At 33.5% G+C, this 12,172-nt stretch overlaps 1 protein-coding gene and 1 long non-coding RNA gene across 12 annotated transcripts in view; one reads left to right on the top strand and one right to left on the bottom strand.

Annotated features, from left to right (window-relative positions):
• Nucleotides 1-5,006, bottom strand: part of LOC140685695 (uncharacterized) — a 90,427-nt gene extending 85,421 nt beyond the window's left edge. For all 6 annotated transcript variants that reach the window (XR_012059034.1, XR_012059026.1, XR_012059027.1 and 3 more), the window contains exon 1: nt 4,967-5,006. This is a non-coding gene — a long non-coding RNA (uncharacterized lncRNA). The remainder of the gene's footprint in view (nt 1-4,966) is intronic.
• LARP1B (La ribonucleoprotein 1B) overlaps nt 1-9,718 on the top strand; it is a 103,701-nt gene extending 93,983 nt beyond the window's left edge. For all 6 annotated transcript variants that reach the window (XR_012058939.1, XM_031691840.2, XM_072937633.1 and 3 more), the window contains 5 exons: nt 537-697; nt 1,025-1,169; nt 5,888-5,997; nt 6,705-6,832; nt 8,027-9,718. Coding sequence is in view for 5 of the 6 variants with exons in the window: in XM_031691840.2 (XP_031547700.1) it covers nt 537-697; nt 1,025-1,169; nt 5,888-5,997; nt 6,705-6,832; nt 8,027-8,251 (769 nt within the window). In the remaining variant the exon portion in view is untranslated. The remainder of the gene's footprint in view (nt 1-536; nt 698-1,024; nt 1,170-5,887; nt 5,998-6,704; nt 6,833-8,026) is intronic.
• Nucleotides 9,719-12,172: the final 2,454 nt, after the last annotated feature.

Here is a 12,172-nt window from a genome sequence, read left to right as displayed (position 1 = left end):
AGGAGGAAAGCCTCAATTTGAATAATGAAGTGCAGATGAGAAGGAAAAGATATAGGCGAAATATCAGAAATGGAGTAGACTTACAGAATTGCAAGTATGTCTTTGGGATAATGAAATTATTGCCTTTGTACCAGGTTTTATCCCTTGTTTCTGCTGATTCAGTGTATATCATTAACCTAATTACTTATGAAGACTGAAAATTTCCCTGCTAACATAAGAAAAATAAACTAATCTAAACTAAATTAATAATGGATCTAGAAGAGGAATAAGCTAATTATTTAATTATGTGCTTCTACTTACAGTTTTAGTTTGAGAATTCATGACTATGTTCTTTATCAACTTTGGAATTTACCCATATATTGAACATAAATAGCAATTCATATGTAGATCTGTATGTTCAGTAGTTTAGGTGAGTTTTGGGGACTAATGTCTTTTCCACTGCTCAGACTCTCAGTAACAAACAAATAGTTCAAATTGGTTTAAACACTTGGTTCTTAATATTTCAGTTTGAACATTTTTTCCCCCTCCTCAAACAGCAGTTCAAATGCTTCGCCTTCAGAAGGTGCACCACTAGTAGGAAGTTATGGATGTACTCCTCATTCATTCCCAAAGTTCCAGCACCCTTCTCATGAACTTTTGAAGGAAAACGGTTTTACCCAACAAGTATACCACAAGTATCGTCGAAGATGCCTAAGTGGTAAGATACCTTCCTTTGTATATCTATATTTAAAATTAAAATTGTGACATTTAATATCAGGTTAAAATATTCTTTTGTTATAATTTCCTTAAGTAGATGTGCTTATATATATTCTTTATTCGTGTATTTTGTACTTTAGACATATTATGAAGTAAAGTTTAGTATATCTTATTACTATTGGCAAATACTTAAATTTGAGCAATGTGTCAGAAAATGGATTATTAGTTCTTTGTTTAGAAGAAACCCAAATACGTTTTGAGGATTAATGTTTTGGCTTTCTTTTTTTTTAAGTTATATAAAACATCTGCTGTTTTGATTTTTTTCCAGAGAGAAAACGCTTGGGAATTGGCCAGTCCCAAGAAATGAATACCCTCTTTCGTTTCTGGTCCTTTTTCCTCAGAGATCATTTCAATAAAAAAATGTATGAGGAATTTAGACAACTTGCTTGGGAAGATGCAAAAGAAAATTACAGGTCAAATATTTTGTCATGTTTTTACACTTGGAGTTTTTTAAAAATACTAAAAACTAGTACTGAAGTAGCCTGATTTTGAATTGTGAAACCGAAGAGAGGGCTATATTTAAGTTGTCTGTTGCTGCATAGCATATTACCCCAAAACTCAGTAGCTTAAAACAGCGAACGTTTATTAGTTCGCAGTTTCTGAAGGTCAAGGCTCCAGAAACAGCTTAGTTGGGTGGCTCTGGCTCAGGTCTCTTGTAGGACTGCAGTCAAGGTATTAGACAGGGCTGCAGTCTCTGAAGACTTAACAGGCTAGAGGATCCTCTTCAAGCTCATTTGCATGGGTGTTGACAGGAAGCTTCAGCACCTCACCAAATAGGCCTCCCCATAGGGCATTTCACAACATGACTTCACCCAGAGTGAATGATTTAAGAAACGGGGAGAACTTCCAAGATGGAAGCCTCAGTGTCTTACATAACCTGTACTTGTAAGTGACATCACTTCTGTCATGTTAATAGTGTTCACACAGACCAGCCCTGGTACAGTGTGGAAGGAGACTACACAAAGTTGCTGGTATCGAGAGGTAGGATTATTTGGAACCATCTTAGGGTCTGATACAAAGGCCAAATGAAATTTAAAAGAGAGATTTTTCTCATTCTTGTTCCCACCATTACAGATTTATCTTGGATGTGCATATACATCCCCAAGTTGATACATGCTTAGAGCCAAACCAGTTAAGATTCCTTGAGTTCAGAAAAAGTAAGGCCTCTCATGGTACATCCTAACTCACCTGTTCAATCTCATTTTTTCCTACAACAGTTGACCCTTGAGCAATATGGGTTTGAACTGCATAGGTCCTTATATGCAGATCTGAAAAATCAGTATTAAATACTACAGCACTGCATAATCCGTGCTTGATTGAATCTGCTGATGAGGAACTGAAGATACAGAGGAACCATGTATATGTGAAGGGCCAACCTTAAGTTGCACTCAGATTTCTGACTGGGAGCGTTGGAGCTCTTAACCCTCATACGTTGAAGGGTCAGCTGTAGTCTTCCAGGCCACAGTAGTACTGAAATACATACTCTGCAAATGAACTGAGCTCTCTAGCCTCTAGACATCTGTACATATTTTTACCTCTGCTTGCTCTTCTCTTCTTCCTCCCTCTGCTTTGCTAACTCTTCTTTTTTGCCCAGATTAGATCTTGCTTCCTTGAGAAATGTTTAGGGTTAAGTTTATGCGTAGGACTGAGTTGAGACCAGACTAAGAGGGTGAGAAACAACATGAAATGGACTCATGCAAGCTTTTTATTCCTGGGAAAAGGAAGGAAGGAAAGATGAGATGGAAGAAGAAAAAAGATAATTTCCCACTGAATATTTACCTGCATTTACCCTTCTTCAGTTTCTAAAAATAGATTCCTCTTGTAAATCTCAAATAAGAATATATTATTAATCAGATATTGTGGTATTCAAGAGGAATACAAGATGTTACAAATAAATTTTTCTGAAAAAAATTTACATTTGCACTGACTTGTGTAAAAATAAAGCCCATTTAATTTTCATCTAGAATCTTTATCAGATAAAGGAACGACAGCTACATGGCATGTGTACCTCTGTTTCCCTCTCCTCTGTCCATTACTGACATCTTTAATCATTCCAGCATTGTTTAATATTGTTCTTGAATTCAGATTTATGGTCTTTATCACAGCTTTAATAGCTTCTGCCAGTTTACCAGACTTGGCACAAAAGGCAGAATTTGCCATTTCTGATCTCAATGTTCTCATTCAGACTATGGTTTTCTACCCACTAGTGGGTTGTGAAATCAGTTTAGTGATTGTGACTTACTTAAAAATACAGTGGAAAATATAAGACTACACTGATCATAGTAAGATCGATATGTATTATAATTCATACATGCATGCAAATTTAAGAATTACTTGCAAAACTTATATATGCTTTTTTTTAACTTTTTGTTTGTGAGGGGAGGTAGTTAGGTTTATTTACTTATTTTTAGAGGAGATGCTAGGAGGGATTGAACTTGAGACCTTGTGCATGCTAAGAAAGTCCTTTACCACTTGAGCTACACCCTCCCCCACTTATATATGCTTTTATGCACACACACATATATGTGAGTAATGTGTTGACTTGGTCACAAGGTAAAATATTTTATTACTATTGGATTTAGAGAAGTATGAAAGCCTCTGTTATAATTAATCTTAGTTTATTTAGCTATTTAGGCACACAATTTGTTTGTTCCTCAGGACATTCTATTAACTATTCTGATCCCATTTCTACCCAAGTCTAGATAGAGAGTTCCTATTCTTTGTTCCTGTGGTATTCTGTGTATGTTTCTAATTGCTTTTTAAAACAATTTTCTAATTTTGGTCTGTTTCTGCAGTATTCATAACTAGACTGGATTAGCTACTCCTTAGAAAGTATAGCACAGTGGTTAAGCACCTGAAGGCTTTGAAATCAAACCTGGTTTTGAGTTCCAGCTCAGTAACTTACTGTGACCTTGGCAAGTTATAATCCCAGTAAGTTTTAGGTTCTTTTTAAAGTGAAGAGTGTATAGTTCAAGTAGTAGAGCACATGTTTAGCATGCACAAGGTCCTAGCTTCATTCCCCAATACCTCCTCTAAGAAAACAAATAAATAAATAAAGCCAATACCCCCACACACACAAAAAAAGAATAAAGTGGGGGGAAATTATGGTAGGTAGATACCCTCATAGGGTTGTTGTGAAGATTAAACAAAACAGAACATGTAAAGTACTTAACATATCTGATATACATGATAAGTCTTGAATAAATGGTTGCTCTGTTGGGAAGAAGATGAGTACTAAATATATCCATTGACTAATGACAGCAGTAAGATGGTTTCAAGAAGGAAGGAGAGAAATAACATTTATTACATACATATCTGCAATGTGCCAGCTCTGGTCTAAGTGCTTTACAAATATTATCTGTTCTTGAAAAGTAGGATATTATTATTATGCTCATTTTTAGGGATATGATTATAAGCCTAGAATTCAAATATAGTTCTTTCTGATTCTCAGCCTTTATGTTTTCTCCTCCTCTGAGCTGAGGAGTAAGTGAGCAAATGAAAGAAGCTGGTCATTTGCTCCTGCTCTTCACTCCAGCACTTTTGCTGCATATTTGGGTTGTGTTATTAGTGTCATATTTTGGACCTTTGGAATTAGTTTGCTAAAAAATAAGACTAGAAATTCAAATATTGTAGTGGTTCATTGGCCTTTACCAATAATCTAAGAATTCTAACATTCCTCTAAAATGTCATTTACTCGTTAAAACCCCAGATTTCTCAATTCTGCTTTCCAGAAAGAAAGAAAGAAGGAAGCCTAGGATCCACCTGCAAAGATTATGATTTCATTGGTTTGGAGAAGAGACTGGGCATTAGCATCTAGGCATCTTTTAAAAGCTCCCCAGATACTCTGTATCTGTAACCAAGTTTGAGAACCACTGGTATCAATATAATCTGAGCCCATAGGGGAGTGTCAAGGCAGTTTTGTCATTTGAGCTGGTGTTACTTTAGTCCTCAGTTTCCTTAGCCTTTAATAATACAGGCTCAAAGAATAGCATCACTTATGGCTACCAAAGAAAAAAGCTCATGGTAGTGATTCATTGGTAGTCCTAGAATTCTCTTGGCACCTTGCCAAGAAACCTATTTATTCTTCTGAAGAGACCATTACTCTCCATCTTGTAAATAAGCTGGTTACAAAAGACATGTACATACAGACGCAGACACAGACACACACACCCTTCTTCCTATAAATAACAACCAGGCAGTATTACGTTACCAGGACTAAAGAAATTGTGGCTTCTACTCCACTGAGGCACCCAGAATGACTTAAGGATTCCAGCTGAGGAATTTTTTGATTGTGACATGTTTTAGTTGAGTGAACTAGGCAGTCCTTTTACTGCTGTCCATTGATCTTGTCCATGTCCACTCATGGGTTCTGCTCATCACCATTAGTTGAAGATTGAGCCCATGTAGTTTCCTGATTCACTGTCCAAAACTTGCCTCAGTTTCTCTAGGTAGTTATAAGAGGAAACATTTATTTTCTGATTTATGTAGTGATTACAATTCTTTTGGCAAAATATCTTTTATTAAATGTACTTTATAACTAAAGCAGGAAGGCTCTCTTAGGCCATTTAATTAGGTTTGTCCCTTTATAGTTTAGTCAACCACACCTAGGGTCTATGGCCCAAGAGTGCGGTGTTTATCTTTCTACCGTAAAAAAATATTCAATAGTATTTAATACCATGCACTAACATCATTATAAACCTTAGTTTAGGAAAAAAAATCTAAAACATTGCCAATTTGTCACTAAATGTTTTTTTAAAATTGAAGTATAGTTGATTTACAATGTAGTGTGTTACTAAACATTTTAACCAGCTCTTCAGAAATACCAGGGAGAGATTCTCTGTCCAAAGAAGCCATACTCTAGTTGTCCAAGGGTTGCCTCTTATTCTGCAGATTCCCAGTGTACCTCCATGAAATGCTATGGCTGAGTTAACAAAAATAGCAAAGCCAGCTATGGATTTCTAGTTACCACTTCAGCTAAAAATCTGCATACTAAACATTACGTACATTTAAACATTTTTGTTTGAGATTATTTGTGCCATGTTTGCTTGTATCAATGCTATTAGTTAATATGAGATGTTTGCATTATTATAGCAAAAATTTTATTATAAACCTTTCCCCCTCTGCTCCACAGGTATGGATTAGAGTGTCTGTTCAGGTTTTATAGTTATGGACTGGAAAAAAAATTCAGACAAGAAATTTTTAAGGATTTCGAAGAAGAAACCAAAAAAGACTACGAATCTGGTAAAACAAAACAAAACAACAACCTTATTCTATTTGTAAATTGTAAACCTAAGTCTGTCAATAAATAGGGGAGTAGTTCATAACTTATTTTTCAGGGAAAACCACTTAAGACTTTCAGGACACTACAGTTCATGATGAAGGATGGAGCACCATATAGTAAGAAGGCCTTTCCTGTGAGGTGTTGGAAAAATAAGCACTCCCAAGTGTTTCCTTTATGGATTTGTTTTTTGCCATTATTCCTTTGACAAACATGACTACTCACTGATGTCCTATTACATGAAATTTCTGTGTTAACATGAGCAGATATGCTTGGAAATGTGGAACAGCACAGTGGCTGGCAGTACAAGCACTGGGCTAGATCCTTAAGTCTGAATCCCATTTCCACTAGTAGCTCTGTGGCAGTAAGTTACTTACCCTTGTTAGCCTCAGTTTACCCATCAGTAATATACACAAGAGCACCTGTATTACAGGGTTATATATAGTTCAAATTAGTTTAGTATATAATAAGCCATTTGAATAAAACTAAATAATATGTGGCAAATGCTCAGTAAATGTTAGCTGCCAGTATTCATTAGTGTCTTATTCTCAAGATCTAGATAAAATGTGTATTAGAAGACATGGTTTAACACTGGTAGGCTCATATTCAATATGAATCATTTTTTAAAGATTCTGTATAATTTGTCATGTATATTCTTCTTTGTTATTAGGTCAGCTGTATGGATTAGAAAAGTTTTGGGCTTATCTAAAATATTCTCAATCTAAGATGCAGTCTGTTGACCCAAAACTTCAAGAATACCTCTGTAGCTTTAAGAAGTTGGAAGACTTCCGTGTTGATGTAAGTTTTAAGTCCCTTCCCCTGTGTCTTTTTATTACTCTTATATTTAATCAGTGACTTTCTGAACTTTAATTTAAAAATTTTTATTTTTTAACTTTTATTTTGATATTTTAACTTTCCAGTTTTGAAATCAAACTTTACAACAGGTACAAAAATAGTATAGAAAATTCCCATATACTCTGTTTACCCAAAGTCCCTAAATGTTCACATCTTACATAACCACAGTACACTTGTCAGGTCACTTTAATTTTGTTACGCACCTATAATTAAACATTTTATAGATTTAGTAACTTTTATGTGGCTATGTTACTAAATTCTCACTACAGTTTGTAAATTTTTCACTTTTTATGTACTTATGTTCTAGTTTTTATAACATGTGCTGGTATAACATGGATTTAGGTTTCCATGCATAATAAAATGAGAGCAAGAATGTCATATGTGCATCTGTAGAAACAGGAGAATAGGCTTTAAACAATTTGATTTCAAGAGGAAAAGGAAAACATTTAAAAAAAAAAGAATGGAGTGAACATAAGCAGATAAAAGAGAAGGAGGAAGAAAAGAGAAATAAGGAAAAAGGAAGTTTAGGTGCATCTCTGCTTAACCTTACAATTTGTTTGATTGTAGTTTTATATAAATGGATTTGATAGCTCCATAATGGAGTTAACAGAACTGCCTATGTCTCTGGAATTAAAGAGTTAGGTTTCTAGAGTGGTCCAGCCAGTTCTGTCACAAAGACATCCCTGCTCTGTAAGAGTGGCTTTGCCCTATCTGAACAGCAGCTAAGAATTCAGGCCTCTGCTTTTAAATACAATGGAAGTTTGGAGAAGGAAGGGATTAGAGTTATAAATGCTTTGCAGTTGACAGAAGTTGAATAAAGAAGAGAAATAGCATCTCTGTAACATTTTCTCAGAGGCAAGGAACCCAGCCTTATGGTTATATTCTACTATGTAGTTCAAGCCTAAAACAGGAGTAGCTTAATAAATGTGAATGAAAGAGTGAAAATACTAGTAGGCTGTTATAGTTAGGGAGGAAATTTAAGTTTAATATCTTATACTACTCTTAAGTTTTCATAACACTAATAAAGTCTACTGAAGCACCAACATAGTTTCCCTCTGTTAGAAAAAATCTGGCTTTAGATTTTGAAGGGAGAAAAAATAGTAAAATCATCACTATGTTGTATTTCATAATTTGCAGCCCCCTATTGGTGAGGAATTTGGAAGAAAAAGACATTCATCTACTTCTGGTGAGGAGAGTAATCGTCACAGACTTCCATCTTATTCCTCTGCAAAGCCACCGAATGCTGCTAAGCATACACCTGCCAATCAGCTTCAGGTCCCAACAAACTCTCCCAGAAGGAATACTTCCCAGCAGAACAGTGCTGCCTCAGTCTCAACAAATGGTGAACTGCCTGAGAAATAGACTCTTAACAAAAGTCGTTTGCCCTTGAAATCAACATTTACATCAGTATTTATTTGGGAAAATCTTCTGATGTTTAATTGTGATAATCAGAAAAAGAAAAAGGAAGAAAAGTGGTAGCATTTTTTCTAGCAAGATAAATTCTGGAAACGTTTTTCCTGATTTCACGAACAAGGATAGTTTTGGTGACCTTTTATAGAGATCCTCTAGTAATGTATTTTGGTTTCAGTATTTCTTTTTCAAAGCCATTTGTTTACAAGAACAGCATTCCTTAAATATATACAAAAACAGCAGGAATGCCTAACATTTTGGCTCATACTTCTTAAAGAAGATATAGTATGTTGTATTCATCTCTTCTATAGAGCTTTCTTGAAGAATCCAATTACCCCCACTATCAATTCATATTTGAACTTATCAAAAACAAAGGAAGATTACGTATATATTTTTTAAATTCAAAAAAAGAATATGAAATGATACAGTTACTTTTCTTTTTAGATGTATAGTTTAAAGGAAACTTTTTTTATATACAAAAGTGGAAATATATTGTGGTTAGATTGAAGTATGTGCACTTTGGATGTTGTGTTTTGCTTTTTCTCCCCCCCAGTCACAACTCATGATTTCCATAGTTATTATTGTGTTGGTGCAGTGTTCTGAATTGGCTTCAGCTGGTTACGTATCAGGAGCGATTTACCTTTTGTTACTATATAAACCTGTGCGAGTAATTGAAAACTGGGTTGGGATTGGTTGGAAATTTGTTCTAAATTAACTAAATCTTACATTGTTTTGAATACATCTGCTGTTGTACATTCTGCAGATGTGTATGTCACAAGCAGTCAGATTATCTTCAATTTAAAAGGAGTACCTAGTTTTTCCTTTTCGTGTCTTTTAGTTTTATTTTATGCCTATAAGTGTTTTCAAGAAACAAACTAGTTTTTATTGCTGTTGGAACTGATGTAAATGATAGTTTCAGTTTTTGTGGGAATTAAAATAAAGCACTTATTCTAAATTATTTGAATTGATTTTTTAATTATTTTTGTTTTAGAATATAGTTGAAAAGCTGTAATTTTCAAATTCTGCTAGTAGAAGACCATTGCATTTTGTGAATGAAGTTTCAGTTTTAAACTTGTATCTATTTTTATTTAGCTCATATATTTTCTTGTATTGGCAGATGCAGCTAGTTTAATACACTTAATTTATTTTCTTTTTGATGTATTGTTCTTATAGAATGACAGCATTGAAATACATATCTGGATAAACGGACAATTCATTAAATAAGAGATTTTCATTAGGTTATTTCCCATGAATAAATGATAATCTGTAGTTTTGTAATATTTAGTATTTGAGGTCATTTTGATGTTTTAATTTTAAGAAATTGTCAGATTCAAAAACTCAAAATCTACTTAGATCTTGGAAAGAGAATGCAAAACAGCTAATAGACTTAGAATAATAAATTTTTTAATGTTTTATTAACTGTGTATATAGTTCTGGCTTTCCAGTGAGAAATTTCCAAACCTCGTTTATTCTTTTTCTCAGTATCCTTTTTTTGTTGAACACATACATCTGAAACCTGTATTTAACCTAAGGTTACTTCTACTCACCTAAATATGCAGATGTGAATTTGATTGGGAAATTGTATGAAAATACAGTAATCAAGAGTTTTATAATATGTAATAAATTAATAATTTTATATTATTTTGATTATAAAAGCAACACATGCACATTGGGAAATTTAGAAAAGCACAAAGAAGAAAATAAAATACCCTTTTAAGAGGAAAAAACCAAAATTGGTATCATGATATACATATAACATTATAACCTGCTGTTTTCACATGGAGGTGAGCATTTTCTGATGTCATTAATATTTCTACACCATGACTTTTACAAGTTGCATAGTATTACAGCATGTGGATGTACCATAGTTTATTTAGCTAAATCCCCTGTGGTTGACTTTAGCATGTGGCCGGGTTTGGGATGTTACAAACAACAATTTAATTAATAATACCCCTACAGATAAATCTTGATATATAAACTTGGAGTTACTGCCTAGCATAAATTCCTAGAAGTTGAAATTCTATGTAAAAATGTATTCCCATTTAAAGCACTCTAGAATGGTTGAGCAGTTTGTACTTTCACCAACAGCATCTGCTTTTCTGTGTCCTCAGCAACACTGGTTACTAAAATTATTTTTCTTTGATAGATTGAGAAAAATATTTTTAAATTTTATTTTAATCAGGTTACTAATGAGTGATAATTTTTATTGTTTATTAACTACATTATTTGTAGATGGTTTGATCATATCCTTAATGTTTTCCTTTTGGAGTGATTCTTTTTCTAATTGATTTATAGACCTCTTTTACTTATCCAGATTATTAACCCTTTGCTTTCTACTTTTGTTTATGTATGTTTGACATGGTATGTACATTTCTTTGATAAAATTTTAAAAATTATACTCCTTAAATTCCAAATGTGAATCTCAAGCAAATAAAAGCATTGTTATTCATTGAAAAGAAAAACATTATTAACTGTAAGTCTAAATAGCTCTACTCAAAATTTATGTAAGTTCCTAGAGACTTTAGATGCTTCCTTTCTGTGATTTTGCATCTTTCAATTTTATTAAATAAAAAAAGGCAACATTAAAATGTTTAAATCCATACTACTTGTGCTTTTAAAGGAATAATTGAAGCCACTTTTGGAATTCTTTATACTAAAAGTAATTAAGAAAGAAAATTGTGTTCTAAAATAGATAGCACTTTAGTTGTTAAATAGATTTTCTTTTTAAACTGGCTTTACCAGTTTGGGACTTCACTCTGACATTCTCTCATACTTCTCCTTGCCATTATCCTGAATAATGCTACCTCTTTCCTTTCTGTGCTTAATTGTATCTTTTACCTAATTTGTTAGATCCATGACACTGCTTTTTTTTTAAAAAAATTAAAATATAGTTGATTTACAATATTGTGTTAGTTTCAGGTGTACAGCAAAATGTTTAGGTTATATATATTTTTTTCACATTCTTTTCCTTTATAGGTTATTACAAGATATTGAATATAGTTGTCTGTGCTTTACAGTAAATCCTTGTTTGGAAACTGCTTATTTTTATTTTATTACATAGGAGACTGATCCAAGAGTAATACCTAACTATATTGCCACTAGATGGCAGAATGGAATAACTCAGATGCGTAAGTCTTTCGTGTGTGTGTGTGTGTGTGTGTGTGTGTGTGTGTGTGTGTGTGTTTTGGAGAACTCTTACTCCATCTTGTGGTGATATATAATTATATCAATTACTCTTGCATTCCTAATAGTCACATGTGTCTAAACAACTCATGATTACTTTGTTAGGGCAATGCCTAACTGTGCTTAGTTATTAGTAAATAAATACAGTAACAGTGTTAAGATTTGTGTGTGGTTAAAGATAAAAATACTATTGCATTGAATTTTTTTGTCATTTCACTTAAAAGCTTGAAGTACTTCATTAGCATTATTTGTGATTAACTCTCAAAGATGTAAACAAGGCAAGAAAATTGTAAGATGCATCTATTTAAATGTCTAGCTAACCTAAGCTGTGTAGTTAAATCCTGCCTGAAACATGAGAAACTTAAAACTTAAAACTAGATGGTACTCATGACTAGAACAAATTTTTGTCACGTAGCTAGCTGAATGGCAGAGCAAGGATTTAAACTTGAGTAGTCTGGCTCCAGACCTCAAGCTATTCATCTTAACCAGACTTTAACAGCTTGAAATCTTTAATAGCTTGAAATATTGGAACATATGAACACTGATTCTAAAATGCAACTGCAGTGATTCTTAACTATTATAAAATCAAGATTAGATTCTTGTGGTTAAGACTGTGAAGTTGTATCACAGGCATCTTCAGTAATGAATGGTCTAGTGGAATACTTACATGTATTAAGTTCTATATGGTAA

Source organism: Vicugna pacos, chromosome 2 (genome assembly GCF_048564905.1).
Source record: "Vicugna pacos chromosome 2, VicPac4, whole genome shotgun sequence".
Lineage (NCBI taxonomy): Eukaryota > Metazoa > Chordata > Mammalia > Artiodactyla > Camelidae > Vicugna > Vicugna pacos.
Note: the sequence above shows the minus strand (reverse complement) of the source record. Positions and strands in the feature narration are given on the sequence as shown.